The sequence below is a fragment of the Mycetomoellerius zeteki genome, unplaced genomic scaffold (genome assembly GCF_001594055.1).
Source record: "Mycetomoellerius zeteki isolate Tzet28-1 unplaced genomic scaffold, Tzet1.0 scaffold366, whole genome shotgun sequence".
NCBI classification, from domain to species: domain Eukaryota; kingdom Metazoa; phylum Arthropoda; class Insecta; order Hymenoptera; family Formicidae; genus Mycetomoellerius; species Mycetomoellerius zeteki.
In genome coordinates this window covers 183,914-205,182 of record NW_017257356.1, presented here as the reverse complement: position 1 = coordinate 205,182, position 21,269 = coordinate 183,914, and the positions used below count along the sequence as shown (strand labels likewise).

The following is a 21,269-nucleotide window of genomic DNA, read 5'->3' as shown; positions in this document are numbered from 1 at the left end:
TACTCTTCATCTTTTCTAATTTTTACTAGAAAAAGATGAAGAATTAATTGAACTAAAATTAAAGTTAAATTGTTATGGAATTGCTGGTGAAAATGAATTAATGTATGATCTAATTACAGCAATGTTCAGTGTTTTGAAAATTTATAGCATACACTACCGCTTAAAAGTTTGGAGCATTCTATAATTTTTTTAGAAAGAAACATGATCCTTTACAGATACAATTATCTTATTCGAAATATTTTTATTTTTAAATATTTTAAAATACTTCAATTTTCATTTTAATTTTTGAACGTATTGGAACTCTTGCAATAAAATTTATAATTGAAATAGTACAAACTTCTGTACATTTACAATGTTAAAATAGTTTTTAAATAATTTTTAAACCTGATTAAATCTTTTCATAATTTAAAAATGCTCCAAACTTTTGAGCGGCAGCATACGTTATGTTCACTACAGATATTTTCAGTATATTAGCTGTGAATATTTAAACACAACCTTTATAGAGTAAATTCACTAACTCTACTAAGATTAGTGCATACTAAAAGTAGCTATACATGAAATTATAGAAAGTTAAATGAAGTTGTTAGGTTGTCACGTTATTTAACAAACTATATACATGTATTATTTATTGGTAAATTTGATTATATTATACCACTACATTATACCTACATATGAAGCAGTCTTTAATAATGTAGTGCGAGTGATCGAATTTACCATTAGAATATCGCCTTTAGAAATCCGTTAAAGATAAGCATACGTTTCTTAGACGTGTGAAATTTAAAATACATTTCTCAAATAATTTTTGTAAGTACTGAAAAAAATGCATGTAATTTTATATGGAAATTACATGTATATGACTGGAAAATTATCTAAATTACATAAATATGCTTGGAAATTTACTGGAAATTGTAAATTTCCAATCATGTTTAGGCAATTTTTCAGTCATGAACATGTAATTTCCATGTAAAATTACATGCATTTTTTTCAGTGTATATTTTACATTTTACAATTTATTTATTTTAATAAGGGTATATATCCACAAATAAAAATAAAATTCAATATCATTCAAATACATTTATTGTAACAAAATTAGCATTTTTTTTAAGTATTTAAAAAAATCAACGCAAAAAATCAAACTTCAACGACTCCTACGCCAACGTAGTTTTATAATACTTATAAAGGTTCTAGAATTAAAGAAAATGGAGGTACATAGAAGATATACATTAATAAAGACGATGCGAAGAAATGCAGTCGTTTCTCCACCGAGTTTTATTGATCGACATCGCAAAAAGCGAAGTGCGCAGATTGTTTGATTTATGTATTTATGTATAAGACTAATTTGCAGATCGTATCGATAAAGTTCAAGATTGAATGACGCCGAGTTATCGATTCACTGCCTCCCTCTCCTCCCTCTCCCTCTCTCTTTTCCTGTCTCTTTCTCGCTGCATCACGATTCTGCGCATAATGCGAACGGCGAGAGGGAAAAACGGGAAAGCCTGAAATTAATTCGTTTAATTCGGAGCCAGATGGCTCCGAGTACTTGGAGTACGCTCGTAACTATACGCGTGTAAATTTTTTTCAGCAAATTAGCGAAAATCGAGCTTCGCTGGATCGGAGAAAATTCCATTATAGAACGTCGAGGTTAACGATGCGCTAGTTTGCGGACCGCCGCGCGGGTCGCCGGTTTTAATCAATCTAGAATTAGCGTCTCTTTCAGATTACAATATGCCGCTGTGTAACGCACAGTAGCGGAGGCGGAGAAGCGAGCATTAAGATGGATATGTCAGTTAATATTGGAACGATCGTGGGTGGGGCGTGTGACGACCGCGATTATTAAAAATTCACACGTATCAACGATCGATCAGTCCTTTCAAAGTGGAGAAAGAGAAAGAGAGAGAGAGAGAGAGAGAGAAAGAAAGAAAGACAAAGAGGAAGAGGTCAACCGGCAGATGCGGAACGCGATAACGAGAGCCACACAATCGGGCCAGCTACGTATATATACACGAAACGTCATCGGTCACGGCCGGCTGCGCTTTCAGGAAAAAAAAAAATGCCGGACATTCCAGCGGAGCGCTCGACCGTCCGTTAAACCGAGGAGCGGAGATTCATCCACAGAGAAACGTGAACTTAAAGAGAGTCATCGGCGACATGGTACGACAGTAGGATCACGTTGGATGGTTGGATCTCGTCGTGCGTCACACGACGACACGACGAGATATAGCGTCTCTTTGTCGATGCGCAGCGACACCGTCGGTTAATAAGCGAGAGTCGAGGCTTCCTCCACGGCTTCTTATTCGTCCTACCAGCATCAAGCGTGGCTCGCGTCACGTTGCCGCGATCGTTGCGGGCGTTGCAGACGTCGCAGGACGCAGTGAGTTGCAGCCAGTTGCAGTTGCGACACGGTCGGAATTGTGTGCGCGCGCGCGCGCACTCTTTCTCTCTCTCTCTCTCTCTTTCTCTCTCCGTCTCGTTCTCTCGCACGCTTTCCTTCTCTCTCGCACGCGCTTTGGGAACCGTGAGAGCTTGAGACGAGTGGATCGCACGGTTAGAATGTAGATCGATGGTGTGCGATCGAGGCCGTCAGTGTTCACGCGACATCGTGTTCCGTCCGGCTTCGTTGCGCGCGGCGACCCGCGGCTTCGGACGGAAGTGATCGACCGAGAGGAATAATCGGCGACGACGTGCGGCGGAACTGGAAGCGCTGAAGGTTCTCGCCGGTTAATCGCGATGCGTCTCGTCCACGTTTCTCCGTCGCGTTGCGACGCGCGCTGATTACCGCGTTAATTCGTTGCCACGATGAATTGACACGTCTCTCAGTCGCCAACCGATCGTTGGAAGACGTGGTGCGAGTCGCCGCGCCGCGACGCAACGCGACGCGACGCACGTTTCGCGTAGCAGTGATACGACGAACGTAAACACGCACTGCTGCCCGTCTCGTGCGCGCGGCGTTTCTTCCTACGCGCGTCAAGCGTCTCCACGGCGGTAAATCGTCTAGCTATGTTCAGCTAGATGAACTACGATGGACTACGTTCGTCAGCTTTGACGCGGAAGGATGTAGCGCGCGTCTTTGTGTCAGGTTAAAATTGACGACGTACGAATCGTCGATCCTAAATCTCGCAATGAGCTCGCAACCGATTGTGGTGCCTGGTGGAGAGCATCGTCTTCAGCCGGAGACTCATTCTGTACCTGTTGGAAGTTCAGCGGACTCCTACAAGACCATGACACCGCCAAACGTCAGCAGATCCCTCAGTCGTAAGTGTTGTTTATTTTATGTCTCGCTATTATATTACGTATTGTGTTTTCATATTTTAGTAAGAAAACGTCAAATGTGCAATGATGCCAAGATGTAAACAGTTTGAGTCGTTATAAGACACTGTAATGATGTTAATGATTATTTATGTGTCTTACTCGTTATTTAATTATAATTATTGATAATTAGTTTGTAAGAAATTGTGAAATTAAGAACAGCTGTCGAGCACACTTACAAAAATATAAAATTGTACAAATTACTTGATATTAAAAATAGGGAAGCATAAAAATATGGAATTAAAAGAGCCTCGTAATTACATATTGTACATACAAATTTATACAAAGATTATGTGCGTATTTCCTAACAAAATTTATGAACTTTATGAAACTTTTATCGTAAGAACTTTTATTGTAAGAACTTTGTCATTGACATCTGAATCATATCAATTAAGAACAAATAGATGTAATTGCGGCATGTTTTTGCAAAACTCTTTCCTGTTATTAGTGATCTGAAATTCAATAGATTTATGTAACGGTCTCATAAATTATATACAATTTCTAATGTTTACGTAATGTCTACCTTTATATACACAGGTCAGAATATTTATTTTTATGTGTCACAGTTCAGTATTTATAAATGTATAGATTTCTTTAAAATGCATTTATTTTTTAACAATCACATTTTCCTAAAATATTTTAGACATTCAACAATGTCTTTAAGGAGGAAAAATGAAAGTAATATACCTACATTTAATATACTTTTAATATCTTTAACACACGTAACGTACATTAAGTATAACATAACAGTTTTGTTACAATAATATTTATATATTGTTTGCGTGTCTCCCTTTTGCAACATATTTCTTATGTGAAATGCTTAGTAATCCTGACAATGACATGTCAGATGTACACTTATAGTAGCTTATTAATATGAATGAAATACATACTGTAGCACGTCCGACTGTTGGAAAAATGGAAATCAATACTTGAGAGTGTAACAAATCATTTCTCATATTATAGTAGGAATCCCTATTCTGTTATAAGCATTGTAGTTAGTTGTGGATAATAACTCCTTCTTTACGACCCACTTCTCTATACTGGTTTTGTCCTGTCATATACAATACAATCGGGACAATGTATGATTTTACATTGATTATTGTAAGCTCTTGGATGAAATGTAAAGGTTCAGTTGGTGTTCTGGATAACATTTTCACATAATGAGTCTCTTTATTAAACATGACTGTTTTGATACTCCGTATACAAAACACGATACACAGATATAAAACAACAGATAAAAAAACGTAGTGTGGAAATTATACAAGATCTGCAAATATGTCTAAACTACTTCATTAATAATAATTTACGTACACTAATATTTTTTGAAACATTTATTGAATTATGATGTATTATTGATTATGTTACTTTGAGAATAATGTTTAGTTCTCTTTTTGTAAATATTCGGTATGTAATTTGCTTGGCTGCATGGAGCAATATGAAGCATGTCCTCAATCGCGCATGTATAAATTAAGCATGCATATCTTTTTTCTTCTTTTGTAATATACATATATGCAACAGGATAGACAAACATGCAATATCTCTCATTTAATTGCAGATTAATTGCGCGTTTTTGCAACTATCATCTCACCATCACATATAAGATAATAATATTAGGACATTATTTTTATTATTACATGCGTAAATAATGTTATTGTTAATATTACCTATTTATAACGTAGAAAATATAACTGGCTGTCTATACTGTCGACTAATCATTGAATAGCTCTTTGAGATTTTAATGTGACGTAAGATGTGATAATAAATATTGAGTGCAATTGAATGAGTGCTAAATATGTAGAACCAGCGGATCGACAACTTCGAAGAAGCAGCGTCCAAGCACAGTCTACACCATTACCTAAACTTCCATCAACTGAGTCCCTTGCAACAAGCATAAATATTACAGCCGGTGCACCTCCAATTTCTCCAGGTATAAATCAAGAAATATTTTCGAAAGTAATACATCATTGCTATAGTTTGGGATAACTCTGAACAGTTACAAGCAGCTTTCCAAACTTGATTAATATTATAGGCTTTTATTTTTGCAATATAATGAATGCATATACGCTAGAAAAATTCTGAAATTATGTATGGCTTATATAGCTTCCTTGACATTTGTGTTTGCATTTCGTTTCAATGCAATTTTCTTTACGAATTGTAAACTGTATAGTAATGTCATTTAAGGCTTATGCACTTTATATGATGCTTGTAAGGTAAGCTTCAGATACGCAAAAAATGTTTATGTAATTAACATAGTAATACAAAAAAAAGGATATACATATACACATTGACCTGATTATATAACTCAGAGTAACAACTCGATAATACAAATATTACGTCGCATTGTATTGAACTGTTTCATAAAGCTTGCATAAAAATTTAGTTATCTTTTTGTAGGTTGATAGATGATACTTATTTTTTAGTAAAAATCGGATATATTGCATGTGTCTTAATATTTAATTTTTAATATTAAATATCTCTTTATAAAGTAGTGAGTATTTTCTTTTAAGCATGTTTTTTGTTACAATAATGTCTAATTGCCTTGCATCTTTGAGAATTGATATACATCAAAATTTTTTATATTTTAATAATTAGATTTAAATCTGTAACTAGATCGCACAATCTAAATTCTAAAAATAAAAAAATTTAATTTAATTTAAAATAAACAAAATTATTAAAACGTATTAGCGAGATTTGATGCAAATCTTGCAAAACATTCTATATATTATGCATATATTAGCATAATGGATACGATTTAATATAATAATAATTTTTCGAAAATCTGATTTTTGTACTATATATGATTTAAAAATCATAAATGTACATACATCGAATCAGTAAATAAATACTGTCTGTTTAAATAGTAAGAATAGATAACTTAATATTGTATAATTATAATTTATTTGTAATAAGCTCCTAAAACAAATCAAGATAATAAATTTTATTAGGATAGAGCGGGGCTTTTTCGTCCATTTCTTATGATAATGTTCATGTTTCTGAACAGAACTTGTTGATTATTTAAAAGTTGTGCTTGTATGCCCTCAAGGAGCAATTATAATTGTATAATGTAATTATAAGCATGTCACTGCAAAGAGATACTGTTTGCTATTGTAAATTTTCGTATTACTTTAAAGTTGAAATTGACAGAATAGCCCCGCTCTATCCTATTATATATTGTTGAATATTATTACTCTATATCTATTTCTGTTTTGTGAAACACATGTTTTGTAAATTTTACAATTATTCGCTTCAAATATGAAGCATATGAAATAGAATATTGATTATTTAAGCTGTCAATAAAAGCTAATATTAAATAAATTAAACATGAAGTGAGATTCTTGAATTAAATAGTCTTGATTTGTTTAACTGCGGTGTAGAAAAAATAATATCTGTGTAACTTTATATTAGATTCTATTTTAACTAGAGTTAGATGAATACATAGATTCTATGCATGTATATAAGACAAATATGAAATAACATATTTGTACATATTTGCATTGTTTTATTGTTATTATAAAGAGTGTGATTTCTTTAATTATTTTAATAATCTGTAAGTATGCATTATTTTTATCTAAAAATGCAACACTTAGTTTTATCTTATCCTTCATTTTTAAATTATTAAGTTTGATTTTATAATAAAAATTGTGGGCTTGTTCATTTGTTAAAAAATATATCTGTAAATTATAAGTGTATAAAATAATTATGGAAATAATATACATGGTATACAGTATACAGTATACATATAATTTATATATACTAGATATATCATGTATAAAAATTAATATAATATAATCTTATTTTTAAATATATCCAGATCAGATTATTTATGAACTAAAAGTACTTATTATAATGTATGCACTGTATTAAAATATGTATATAATATACACTGTGTATTCAGTACATTAAAAATAATATATTATAAAAATGAATTTTTTTTAATCTCTACTAAAATTAAAAATTTTTTGAGAATAAACTCTACGTACACATTCTATTTCGGCACACTCTAATTCGCATAATTACGACTGTACAAAATATAATTATAAAAAATAATTCAAAATTATGTATGTTATAGGGATCTCTGGTATGGGCGAAGGTAGTCAAAAAATGGATAATTCATCAGACAAGGTAAATAATTCTCTATTCTTGAGGTACAATTTCTTTGTTTATTAAAGCCAGAAAGCTCTTGGAAACAAATTTTTGCAAAAGTTGACTGCAAGTTTCATTAGCAAAAGATTACAGATTTGATGCGTGACTTTTATTCAGCAATATTTTTTTAAATCGTGCAATCAGTAAAAATAATTTATTCTTTTATTTATTTCTACCGCTCCATTACTTTATTTTTATTGAAATACAATAAGATATAATCTATTTTAATTTAAATTTGTATTTTTAATGAATAATATTTTTATAATATTTTTAGTCGTTAGATTCTTGCAAATTAACGCGAAAGGAATCGTATAAGGCTCAAAGAAAGAATTATCGAATGGAAAAGAAAAGAGTAGCCGATGAACTTTTAAGTTCTTTCAAAGATCCAACCGTTATTGTTATGAGTGATTGGTTAAAAGTTCGCGGCACATTGAAAAGTTGGACCAAGTTATGGTGTATTCTGAAACCTGGATTATTGCTGCTGTACAAAAGTCCAAAAACGAAGGTTTGTGTTTGCATTTCTCTTTTTTTCAACTCTACCTTTCTTATTGTATCTGCGATATTAATTACAGAGTAATCATTGGGTTGGAACGGTATTACTCAATACATGTCAAGTTATAGAACGTCCGAGTAAAAAAGATGGATTTTGTTTTAAATTATTTCATCCGTTGGAGCAATCTATATGGGCTCCTCGAGGACCAGAAAAAGAAGCTATTGGTATATATCTCTATCATATACATTGTACATATACTGCTCTTGTATAGCAATTTTTTGCAATATGTTAATAGATAACACCTATAATCTAATCTTTAGATATAATAATAGATATAGGTATATATAATTGGGCGTGATTGGTTCTCACCTATTAGTCTTAAATTCTGTGATTTCTTCAAACTTTTATAAGTAATAATCGGAATGTTAACATTTTGTGGAAATTCTTATGTTCCTCCCTGTAATGATAGGATTATATATATATATAGACATATATATACAATATAATATGTATATGTACTCGCATGTAATTTTACAATTACAAATAAATTAATATTTTTTAGGTGCTGTAGTACAACCTTTACCAACATCTTACTTAATCTTTCGAGCACCATCTCAAGCGGCAGGCAAATGTTGGTTGGACGCACTTGAACTGTCGTTACGTTGTTCTTCGTTAATAGTACGCTCGACAAGCGCATTACCGCGTCCTTTACCACACGATGCAACCACCACTCATGAAACTCAATGGAGCGAGGCTGATTATGAAAAGCACTTTGACGATCATGGTCAGTATCATTGACATAGCTTCCTACTCTTACGATATTTAAATATAATTTGTAATACAAGTGAAATATCTTGCGTTTAATAAAACTTAAAGAATGTAATTGCTAATGAATAAATGCTAATATAATAGCATATATACATATATAGGGTTTTCTAAATTTTTTGCATGTTTTTCATCCATAGAGTAACTAATTTGAGATCAATTTTTTTGTAGTATAAATATTCTTGATCTTTATTATTTATTTCTTTATAAATTATTATTGCCTCATTGTTAATACTTAAAAAGAAATCTTATTCTAAAAAAAGTAGTTCTAAGAACACGTGCATGCGTGCGTGCGTGTGTGTATGTGTGTATAAAAATTTATATTATACATATACAGGGTGTTTAGAAAGTAATGAAAAATCTTTCGCGTAGGGGCATAATGGACTAAACTAAGAAGAAAAGTCCTCTACCATTTTACAATTTTCGCAATAGTTAACAAGATATTAATTACTAAAAATTGTCGAAAATTAGTCTTCAATAATTTTTTACTGAAATACTATTAACTTTAGTAATTTTACAGAAAAACTGAAAGAAACAAAAATAGTTTATTTTCTTCTCATAAAGCTTTAAGAATTTTTTTAGAATTTTTATCAACTTTTTAATACTGTATTTTCTTATTTTTACTAATATGAAAAAATACGGTATTAAAAAATTTTGAAAAAATTCTGAAAAAATTCTCAGAACCTTACGAGAAGAAAATAAACAATTTTTGTCTTTTACAATTTTTCTGTAAAGTCAATAGTATTTGAGTAAAAAATTATTGAATACCAATTTTCGACAATTTTTAGTAATTAATATCTTGTTAATTGCGAAAATGTAGTAGAGGACTTTTCTTCTTAGTCCATTATGCTCCTATACGAAAGATTTTTCATTGTTTTCCAAACACTCTGTATACATATAATATAAATTTTTATTATGCATGATTATGTATGATCGTGAATGATTGGTGTACAACGTTCAAACTATTTTGATTATCACTAAAATTAGGACTAAAATATAAAATTATATAATAAATATTAAACTAAATTTATTATATATCGAAATTTTTTTACAAAACAAAAGAAGAATAAGCAATCAATTCTTTTGATAGAATAATAAATAAATAGAGAATTGGATTGGTAAAGGCATTTAATATAATTAGAGAAGTATGTTGTACAAGAAGTAAAATCTGTGAATGATGCATAGCGATTTATCAATTTACACTTCTATTGGTGAAAGTAATTAATTTTAAATTACTTTTTTGGTATAAATTTTATATAACCAAACAAAAATCGCGCAAAAAGATTTTTAATAATTTAATATTTTAATAACTTGTAATATTTTCTATATATTGTATATGTATATAATATGTTATATATGTATAATATAAAAATATAACTTCAAATTTTTTATCAATATAAATTTTATTTATATTACCATACAAAAATAATTCATAATAATGAATAACTTTCATTTGTGCAGTGCTACATGAGTTTAATGTAAATGTTTTAAAAAGTTATTTTTATGTAAAAGTATCATTCCAACTAATTTTATCATCTAATTTAATAACTAATTCTCTGACGAATTGACGATTAATTTCTTTAATGACGATTTGCAGTTGGTCGTATTTTACTATTGTTTTAATTTTGAATATTAAATGTTAGATCAGTTAAACTAATTAGTACGAAAATTACAATGGCGTTCAAGTTTGGACAGATTCATATTAAAACAGTTAATCCAAGAATATTTTTATATTTCTATGCGTTCAAATTTTAAGATACTAAAAGTTTGTAAAAAAAACTAATTATGATTAATTTATTTAATCTTAAATATATATATATATTTAAATTTACGAACTATAATAATGATCGCTGTTATGTTTCTTTTTTTATCCTGCTTTTTGCATTAACAGTATATTTAAGTCGCTATGCTCCAAGAACACCTACGACCCCTCAAAGACGCTTGTTATCTCATCCGCAATCACTCTCTCCCGCTGTAACTCGCGATAGAAGTATTTGTCCCTCGCCAACTCCAATGTTTCAACATCTTTGTCACGCAGTCGCGTATTGGGAAAAACTTTTACTTGATCGATCTCCCACACCTGGAACAGACCAAGAAAATATTGCGTCTTTGATCCCTAATGAGGAATCAGATGGTGGTGATACTCAACCATCTGGATCTTCATATTTTGCTTCTGCATCTCATCCACCAGTTTCCCCAGCACGTCGCATGACTGTTCCTTCTGTACATGTCTTAGAGTATGATACCCGTCAAGTAGTAACGCTAGATCCTGTGTACCCCTCGCATACAGACCTGGACGATATTAGTCAGCCAGAGAATGGAGTAGTAGCTGATGCTGAAATCAGTGCCTCGGACAGTGAATCTGAAGCATCAGCCAAAGAAGATCAATCGGAGCCAATCACCGAAACACCATACACAGCTAATGAAAATGAAATTCTTGGAACGGTAAACAGTAACTCTGCAATTCTTAATTAGAATACATGTTTATAACGAGATATTTATTATAATTAATTCGTTGAACTTTGTTTTTTATAAAAGTTACTATACTATTATCAATTAATAGGCCGGTGAAGTCGTTACAGAACTGCAAGAAGAACAAAAGTCTTTGATATGGTTCTTAATGAAACAAGTTCGCCCTGGCATGGATCTATCTAAAGTTGTATTGCCAACTTTCATTCTGGAATCACGGTCATTTCTAGAAAAACTAGCCGATTCGTATTATCACGCCGATTTATTGTCCCAGTTAGTAAAACGTAGTAATATAATATATTAGTACATTATGATTTTTTTAATACATACAAAACAATATAATTTCTGAATTTTATTTCATTTTACAGAGCAGTATTGGAAGATGATGCATTTACACGTATGAAAGCCGTAGTGAAATGGTATTTATCGGGATTTTACAAAAAACCACAAGGCTTGAAAAAGCCATATAATCCGCTTTTGGGCGAAACATTCCGCTGTTATTGGCAACATCCTAATGGTTCAAGAACATTCTATTTAGCCGAACAAGTATGATCCAGAAAATAATAAATTAATAATTGATTAATCAGATTAGATTTTGTTTACATTATCTTAATAATCCATTATCGTAACTTCAATAAGTCAGATTTCCTTTATTATATGTAAAATCAATATTATGTAATATATTTATTATATGTAATATCAATATATAAATAATTAGCTGCATATATACATATATATGTATATATGCAGCTAATTATTCATTATTTTTTTATGAAAAAGTACCGTGTTTTGTATTAACAAATATATCTGAAACTTTCTTACTAGTTATCGCATCATCCACCTATCTCAGGATTTTATGTGACAAATCGTCAAGATGGATTTACTATCAGTGCTACGATCATTGCAAAATCTAAATTTTATGGTAATTTGTTTATTATTTAATATAGGCTGTAGTAATATTCATATATATTTCCGATGTATATAGCGATAACATTACTCATAATACACATGTCTTACAGGAAATTCGACCTCTGCAGTTTTGGATGGTATTGCTGTATTGACGATGTTGCCGAGAGGCGAAGATTATACAATGACAATTCCTTATGCACATTGCAAAGGCATTCTTATGGGGACATTATCTATGGAACTCGGTGGAAAAGTGAACATAACATGTGAGAAGACCGGCTATCACACAGAATTAGAATTTAAACTTAAGGTAATATACATGATATATTTGGTTTTTTTTACATAATTATCAACATTATTAATAAAATTGCGATTTGTTTGCGATCTTGTTTTAAAAAGTATAACGAAATCTTAATATTTATCTCTTATGTTATAATAAGGTTTAATAATAAATTAAAAATTAATAATATTAATTTGATTAAAAATAATGTTAATATAATTAAAAATGTTATAATAATATATATATTTTTAGCCGTTTCTTGGCGGTGCGGAATTAATGAATCAAGTTGTAGGACGAATACGCCTAGGAAAAGAAACTTTGGCTACTATTATGGGGTACTGGGATGGATTGATTTTAATAACGGACAAACGGACAGGGGTAAAATAAACTTAAATCTTTTAATTGATAATTTAAAATAACTATTAACGTAATGTTTTATTTTGCAGCAAGAAAACATTTTCTTCAATCCTACTCCGGAAATACGCAAAAAAAGATTGAAAAAATATACTGTTCCTTTAGAACATCAGGGATCATGGGAAAGTGAAAAATTGTGGTTGGCTGTTACACAAGCTATTAATAGGGACGACCAGGTTGCCGCTACTGAGGCTAAAACTCGACTTGAGGAAGCACAAAGAGAACGCGCTAAAGAGCGAAAGAGTCTAGGACAAGAATGGATTCCAAAATATTTCGTTCAAGTACGATATACATCATTTTCATATTTAATGTTTATGTTTATATATTGTCAAATATTTATCAGATATTAATATTTGCAAAATAATTTCCAACTTTTCCTGATTTCATTAGGATATTATAACTGGAAATTGGGTTTATCGGCATGCTGATATAAGACCATGGGATCCGAGAAACGATGTAGTACAATATGAAGAAAATTATATAGTGCGCACAAAGACTAGGCATAAAACACCTATTATGCGTACTGGTAGTATTGTTTCTACTGACCCCCAATCACAGGTACAGCGATGTAAGATGTAGTTTGCACTATGCATGCTGTTTTAACATTGTACACATTTGTATAAGTAATAATTAACCGCTTTATGTGTCTATTTTATTCTTTTTCCGGCAGTACTATTCAACAACTGCATGTTATACAGTTTTATTTTATTTGCTACCGATGGATTTGACTAGATTGTATACAGCTCTGATATTTTTAATAAACTTGTTTCGCTTGACTTGTAATTTACATTGGTATTAATATTAATTAGATTATTCTATTTATTAATCAAAGTAATATTATTTTTGCGTAATCATTTATCGATTCTATAAAATTCTATTTTATGATTAATATAAACTATATATATTTAAAATTATTACACATTCAAAGTACGTTTTAAATATATATCTTAGAAAATTTAATAAAAATTTATACTTAATATACGATTTTCCACAGTTAAATTTTTATATTTTTGAACGTCGTACATGTATTGCCCTATGACTTTTGCTTTCTAAAGTCTGTGTACATAAAACATGCTTTTATTATAGAAAAAAGAAATATAAAAGATACTAGATCACAATATAGAAGACTATGCATGTTAATAAAAAGAGTGCTTCTATTATTTGTTCTATATTTTTTTATATTTTTAATAAATAATTAAAATTTTATATCTATTATCACAATATACTCAAATGTAAAATAAAAAGAGAGACAAATTATTTAAATTTATTGCTATTTATACTTTAATTAACATGTATGCTCACTAATCTAGAAAGCATTTTATCAGGTAGTTTGACAACAATTTCTAACACAAAAGACAAGACATAGTTTCAAAAATGTGAATTAAAAAGACTTTTAATTAGATTTCAAGCTTAGGAGACATCGTTAATACGTATTTAACTCTGATTAACCATCTAGATTACAAATCGTTGCAGATCCCATTATTACAAGCTGAATCACGTTCCTCCTTATCAGTGCTCAAATCTTCTAAGAGGCAGCTATCAAATAATATGCCTTTAACAGAGACTCATGATTCTGGAAGTTCATCTGCGGAGGCACATACCGATTCTAGTCAATCATTAGGAAAAAGAAAACGTTCAGCCACTAGGTAAGAACATTAAAATGTAACAAAAATATTGTTAATTATTAACTATATAGCAATGTGCACAAAATTTGAACATTATAATGTGTGAATATGTGCGTGTGTGCGTGCATGTGTCCCAGTCAAAGTGTTAACTTTATGAATGTATTCACTTACTGTAGTCTGCTATAGTCATTGTATACTAAATAAATGTGTACTAAATACTATGTAAATGTATACATTTACTAAAGTTAACACTTTGACTGTGACATAGCTGTATATATATATATTTAAATATATTCATTTTAGGTTAATTGACATAATGAAACAAGTTGAGCATCAAATGATAGAACATGGTGAGAAATTGAATCGTATACAGCAGATTGTAGAACAAGTTGTAAGAAAGCAAAGAGAATCTGGTGAACAGCATCATACCATAAATATGTCTAAGAGTTTCGTGGATACTATACTTATTATTGTTATCGTTTTTTCCGTGCAATATTTTTTAAACATATGGCATAATGATCCAACTAAAGATTGAGGGATTTTAATATTGTTCTCTCTCTATCTATTGTGTCACACTGTATTTGAATTATATGTATCACTTTTTTTCCTATCTTCTAAAATTCTTGCAGCGTGGTGTCGGTATTTTATGATCACGGTGGAATGGATCGTTTTACAAAAGAAGTATAATAATATAATTTTTATTTCAAAACACCATAACGTGAAACATTCTCATTGATATAGAAATATAAAGTATTAAGAGAAAAAAAATATATATATATTAAGAGTTCTACATGTTACACATCCCGTGCAATGATATTTTGTTATATAGATGTAGAAATATAAGAAAATTTAAATCCAAGAAGTTACAATCCATATTGTATATAAGGTTTAATATCGGAAGAATTATAAGTTCTCGAATTATATATAATATATATATATTAATATAATTTTATTGCAACCAGCCAGTACCAAATTGTAATATAATCACATAATTGTAAAATATTTAGATGTCACTTTTACAGCTATAATTTATTATAAATCCTGCTATATTTAAATCTGTATTAATATATGATATATATAATAGCATGTTATAATTTGATTCTGATGTGATCTCAAATAATCTATATCAAGCTGTCTTATTCATATTTGTAAATCGATTAACTTTATTATCATTATCGAATAATTTGCATCAAAATATTCTTAATAATATTGATAAAAAATTTCTTTAAAAACTCCAGTACGGAAAGCTTATGACATTTTATATTTCATTTACTACTAAGCTTGTCATGTGATATTTCGATATAGCAATAGTATCAGATTTATGTGGGTGGATGTGCGTGTGTATGTGCGCACGCGTGTATGCGTGTAAAAGAATCTATCCAACTCGCTTGACGTTTCACCGGATATAATTTTTTTTAATCAATAACATATTTATGTATTTTTTGAAAATTTTAAATTCAATAAAATAGTATAGTTTAATATATACGTATAAACCATTCTATGCATATAACTATCTATAATTTTGTATATATTAGAAATATGGATTTTCTTGTTACAAATTATGCGTGAACATATTATTTAAAAATATTAAATATATCAAAGTATAAATATATATAATTCGTCAAAAAGCTTTTCGATAGGTTAATTTATGACATTGATACTTTTTATTAATTGTACATTAACAATTTTGGTTATTGTTTATACACATTTGTCGATATTATAAAACTTAATTGAGACTGTTCTGAAATTATGAAGAGAAAGAAGTAAAGCTTTTCTTAATCTACATTTGCTAAAATATCAATTAATACCACTAATATCACATACAAAATAAAATATATTAAAATAAAATAGCTAAATGCGCTTACAAATTTGTATAATATAACTAAAAAATAGAGTGGAATAGCTATTATTTTAGTCATAATTCGTCACAATAAGTTAATAAATTAACTGATTTTATTTTTTTTTATACTTATAATTTGGTAAAAATATATACATGGCTTATTTTATATATTAAATGATATTATAGACAAAAAATTTCTTTTTTTAACATTTTATATTTTTTTAAAAACATTGTAAAAACTAGTTTTTTAAATATAATTTTCAAATTAAATCACTCCACATTATGAAAGTATGTTATAAAGAATAATATAAAAGATTTAATTTAATGCATTGAGAGATAACATTAATTATTTATAGATAATATTATTTATATGAGAGAGAGGAAAATATAAATATGTATACAAACGTAGTTTGTTAATTATTCTACAATCAATATGTATATATATAATTAATAATATATGTAATTTAGCAAAAGGAACATATCGGCCACTAACATTATTCTTCTACTTTTATGAAAAAAAATAAGAATAATCTTTATTATTGCAACATGAAACTTGGACATTTATTATCTTTACGTGAACTTTTGAATACGCGTACTTCTCTTAAATGTTACATTATATGTACACATTTTATTTGTTTATGACTGATGTCATTCATTTTAGGTAATAAATAAATAAAGTATTCATATAAAGTTTTACATCATTATACAATATTTTTCTTAAATTGCTTCAATTCTCTCTAAATGGGTATGTATTATTTTCTACAAATAAAATAGCTTTATACGTATATATATATATCCTATTATTTTTTAATTTCACCGAGTTTGATTCAAAGGTAAAAACCATAGTAGAATTAGACATAGTCTAATTCCATCATAATAAAAACAACGAAATGAATGTATATGTGTATTATGAATTGTCGGTTACATTCAAAACAAAATGTCAAAATTACTTATGTCAAAATAACAAGAATTATTGAATCAATGCTACTAATAACAAATTAAAAGTTGTAAGTTCAAATATTACAAAATTTTATTTGCTCAATGATATATACATACATATGTCAATAATAAATCCTTAGACGTTTTTTCAAAAATTTCAGGAAGATATTTCTTTAGGAAACGATTCTATTATAAATCTTAATTTTAGCATAGTTATATCTTTTTATTATAAATCTTAATTGATTTATTTTAATATATATTTTATTGTAATGAAAGTAAATGTACATAGATACAACATTTTTCCTTATTTTATTTTATACATGTATGTTCGATTAGAATAAAATATTCTAATAAAGCTTATTTTGTATTCAGATGGGAGTGATCCCGATAACGCCACAGATGCTACGTGCAACCGTAAAAGAATTACAAAAATGTCAATTGTTTGTTAAATTAAAAAATTTAAAAGATCATATACTGAGACATTATCCGGTTGAAACCGATTTAGAAATTCTCGAACAAGAATTACAAGAAAAACTGAAGTATGCTGTTTGTGTTGGACTGATCGCTAAATATGGAGATGACCAATATTGTATACCAACTTTACGAGAAGAGGCTAATGCTGTTAAAACAGCGATCAGCGCATTTTGGGAAATGTACAAAAACGTAATACGATACGTTGATTTCTTTTACATCAATTTTTTTATTTTTTATGCAACAAAGTGCAGCCATCCAATAAATGTCCTTTTATCAATTTAGAACAATCAGTTACCTAATAAGAGAAAGAAAAAATTAGATACCAAAAGATCGCTATCACATCAGAAACGACACAAGTATATGAATTCCTCTAAGAACGATGAAACTGATAGCAGCGAGGATTTAGATTTTTTCTAATCTATCTTTTTAGACATACTTTTATATACGTCCCATATGATATGAAATTTTATATATATACATATATATATATGTTGCGTGTAAAAATAATATACTTATATATATACTTATATAAAGAAATTATTCAAATTTATATGAAATATGTAAATGGTAAAGACGCAAGTGTACGCAATTTAATTATAAAATAATAAAAAGTCTAATGCTGCATGGTACCAAGTATGGAAAACGAATTGTTTACATCGTAAAATTCTTCGCTGGTGCTTTCCTGTGGTGGATTTTCTTCATGATTTTCTTCCTGCGAAATACACTTTTTTTTTTCGTGTCTTTTTATTTTTTGTTTCTTACATTTATCGGCTTTCTTTTCTAGTGTAATATTAAACAAAGATTTGACTTTTAACAAAAGTATGTTAAATAGACGCGATAAACTCGGGGAATCTTGCAAAATTAAATTAATATAAGCTTCAACATCGTCACGTTTTTTAAAATTGCTACATAAATTATACAATAATGTACCATTGAACACATTAGCAACTCTAGTTGGTTCATAAGGATATCCCAATAATGCATTTAAGTTCATGCTATGCCTCAAGCAATTTTGGAACTCTGCAAAACCATGAATAATTGTAATATTAAATTTTTTCGGTTGCGAATGCAGTTTCCAATCTACTTCATAATTAGATATAAAGAATGGGGCTACAATTATGCAGTCATTAGCATCAACTTCGTGAATGGCATCTGCAAGTGTAGCATTAATTGAATATTGTGGTTGATAATTTCCTATTTTTCTTTCCTGTCGAATATTATCTATAATTTCAATATAACTCTGATAGAATTTGCTTACGGTTCTATAAAAGCCTATATTATAATCTATTATGTTGAATAACAAAGCAAATAATAAAGAATAAACATGACAACTAAATTTAGATGGTTCCTCTTGTTGATCTATCCAATACTTCATGGTTGCAATATATAACATCCAAATTGATGGAATTTCATTTATATATTTCGCATTGGAGATTGTCAAAGTGGTATTTAAAATTTCTCTTCTGATGACAATGGATACTTCTCTTAAATTGAGTAAAGGAGGTAGTTTACAACCAAGTATATTATCGCTATACTCTAATTGATAGCGCTTTATTTTCTTATTCTCATCTCTGGTAATATATTCCATATTGGAGTTCCTTCCCTGAACTCCTGATATCAATAATCCATAAATAACACCTATAATTTTTAAACTTGCAACAATAGATGAAACGTAGGAATAATCTTCAATTTGTGTAGGACAAACATACAACTTCCTCATTAGTAAATCTATAAAATAGGAAGGGAATCTGCTTTGTTTGAATTCGTTAATAAACCACTGAGGCAAATTGTCAACGAAAAACTTATTAGAAATTAACTTCTTTTCTTCAAGTAGATTTGCTATTTCTCTGTCTTCTGTTTCTTCCCCATCACTTAGCTCTGCTTCATTTATCTGCATTCTTTCGTCAATGTATGTCAAATTATATATATCACCTTCAAACTTATACATCTTGGACATATTCTGCATATTTGATCTTGAAAAGATTTCTGCAGGAATACCTAGCATATGTAACACATTCAATGGTGCATTGATATAACCATTTATTATCTTTTCTATTGTATTTAAAACATGTCTGCGTTCTTGTTTTCGTAATCTTCTTAGTATTCCTATAACAGCTTCGTTTAAACTGTGTCTTCGTAGCCAATCAAATATCGTATCTATACGCCGTTGTTGTTCATTATTGTACTTCCTTCCTGTTCGTGGCAGATGACGGAAGAAGTTTTTAAACATATGTTGCTTCACATAATCATTTCCCAATAATACTGCTGCTAAGTGCAGTAAAGACTGGTTTAATCCATAATGAACCTGGAAAAGTTTATCAACATAATAAATTTTGCAGCGTGTTATGTAACCCCCCCTGCCTGTCGGGTTAGGATCTACATTAGTTTCCATCATATTGAATGGTATGTATAATGATCCATAAATATAGAAGTCAGAATCGTAACTCAATACAGGACAATTGAGAATGCGCGCTATCGCAGCTATGGTATTGTCCGCTTCAAATATACATTGCGCATATCTAATGCCTTTTTCATTCATGATATCTTTGAAGACTTCTCTCATAAGTAGAGGAAGAAATTTGGTCCGCTGCTGAGAAGATAAAGTATAATATGATGCAATATGAATTTTCTGTTTAGTTCGAGATATAACTGTCTTCAGCTTCTTATCTTCGCAACCACCATCAATCAAAACCAGTGGAGTGACGTTGCATCTTAAGAGTTGATCAAAAAAATCCCTCACACATTGTGCATACTTGTCATAATCACCACCAAAAGCACAATTGCATCTCGCATGCCAAGTATATAATTGACAACACACGTTATTGCCGTCAATTACTAAATAACTGTCGTGTAGAGCATAATTTTCAAGATAACGCCTTGAATTATTCGATATGTATGTTGTTAGACCAGGGATACCCATTCCAAGTCAATTTTCTTCAGGAAAAGCTATAAATAAAAACTTCATTCAATAAGTTTCTATAACATAACAAGCATTGATATTTTGGTAATTATACAGAATACCTCCCCCACCACCGATTTCGATAAAATTAGGCTCATTCGACACGTTTTTGTATGAAAAGAAAGAATCTGGCAGAAAAAAACGCCGCTCTGCCCCGCGAACCGAGATATTTAGCGTTAAAGTTGTTAACTATAGAGATTAGGAAATCTGTCGCACCGAATACATGTAGTGCTATTCTATTCCAAATAAATCATAACCCATGGAATATTTTTAACCCATGATATTTGGAGTGTGAGAATTCCAAATGGGTTTTTACTGCCTTTAAAAAGACTTCTCATACCCCACTGTCTTCATTGGGTTTAGGAATATTCCAAGCAGACACCGTCTAGGCTGTAACTTCTAGGCGGTTAGGCCCCAAGCGGGTAGGATGTTATTTTTTTTTCGTTCGGCGCGGCGTAGCCAAGCATTACTGTCTACACACTCCACTGTCCACATGGATTAGGATTTATTTGGAATAGAATAGCGCTACATGTATTCGGTATGACAGATTTCCTAATCTGCATAGTTGACAACTTGAACGCTAAATATCTCGATTT

General features: G+C 29.9%; 3 protein-coding genes across 7 annotated transcripts in view; 2 read left to right on the top strand and 1 right to left on the bottom strand.

Moving 5' to 3' along the window:
• Positions 1–1,370: 1,370 nt before the first annotated feature.
• Orp8 (Oxysterol-binding protein-related protein 8) lies at positions 1,371–15,401 on the top strand. 4 transcript variants are annotated; one of them, XM_018453183.1, is made up of 17 exons: positions 1,371–2,707; positions 3,006–3,252; positions 5,105–5,233; positions 7,376–7,428; positions 7,724–7,954; positions 8,022–8,166; positions 8,505–8,726; positions 10,659–11,212; positions 11,331–11,509; positions 11,605–11,782; positions 12,062–12,158; positions 12,256–12,452; positions 12,675–12,800; positions 12,869–13,117; positions 13,227–13,394; positions 14,310–14,482; positions 14,765–15,401. In XM_018453183.1, exons 2-17 carry the CDS (start codon positions 3,120–3,122, stop codon positions 14,994–14,996), a joined length of 3,066 nt encoding a protein of 1,021 aa, XP_018308685.1. In that variant the 5' UTR covers positions 1,371–2,707; positions 3,006–3,119; the 3' UTR covers positions 14,997–15,401. The 4 variants fall into 4 exon arrangements, with proteins under 4 accessions (XP_018308685.1, XP_018308686.1, XP_018308688.1 ...); XM_018453184.1 differs by having other exon boundaries at positions 1,376–3,252; positions 11,004–11,212; positions 14,765–15,398; XM_018453185.1 differs by having other exon boundaries at positions 1,378–3,252; positions 11,058–11,212; positions 14,765–15,397.
• Positions 15,402–17,560: 2,159 nt separating this feature from the next.
• On the top strand, positions 17,561–18,173 carry LOC108725877 (uncharacterized). The gene is made up of 2 exons (XM_018453151.1): positions 17,561–17,903; positions 17,997–18,173. Exons 1-2 carry the CDS (start codon positions 17,613–17,615, stop codon positions 18,129–18,131), a joined length of 426 nt encoding a protein of 141 aa, XP_018308653.1. The 5' UTR covers positions 17,561–17,612; the 3' UTR covers positions 18,132–18,173.
• A 115-nt stretch (positions 18,174–18,288) lies between these two features.
• ast (single-strand DNA endonuclease protein asteroid) overlaps positions 18,289–21,269 on the bottom strand; it is a 3,957-nt gene continuing 976 nt past the window's right edge. For both annotated transcript variants that reach the window (XM_018453163.1, XM_018453164.1), the window contains exon 2: positions 18,289–20,660. In XM_018453163.1, coding sequence (XP_018308665.1) covers positions 18,328–20,634 — 2,307 coding nt within the window. In that variant the 5' untranslated portion in view covers positions 20,635–20,660 and the 3' untranslated portion in view covers positions 18,289–18,327. The remainder of the gene's footprint in view (positions 20,661–21,269) is intronic.

Excerpts from the sequence above, each read along its gene's own strand:
- Orp8 (XM_018453183.1), top strand. The coding sequence starts at position 3,120 with ATGAGCTCGCAACCGATTGTGGTGCCTGGTGGAGAGCATCGTCTTCAG. Across the intron at positions 11,213-11,330 it reads AAAATGAAATTCTTGGAACG|GCCGGTGAAGTCGTTACAGA; the intron begins GTAAACAGTAAC and ends ATCAATTAATAG. Across the intron at positions 12,159-12,255 it reads TGCAAAATCTAAATTTTATG|GAAATTCGACCTCTGCAGTT; the intron begins GTAATTTGTTTA and ends CATGTCTTACAG.
- LOC108725877 (XM_018453151.1), top strand. The coding sequence starts at position 17,613 with ATGGGAGTGATCCCGATAACGCCACAGATGCTACGTGCAACCGTAAAA. Across the intron at positions 17,904-17,996 it reads TTTGGGAAATGTACAAAAAC|AACAATCAGTTACCTAATAA; the intron begins GTAATACGATAC and ends TTATCAATTTAG.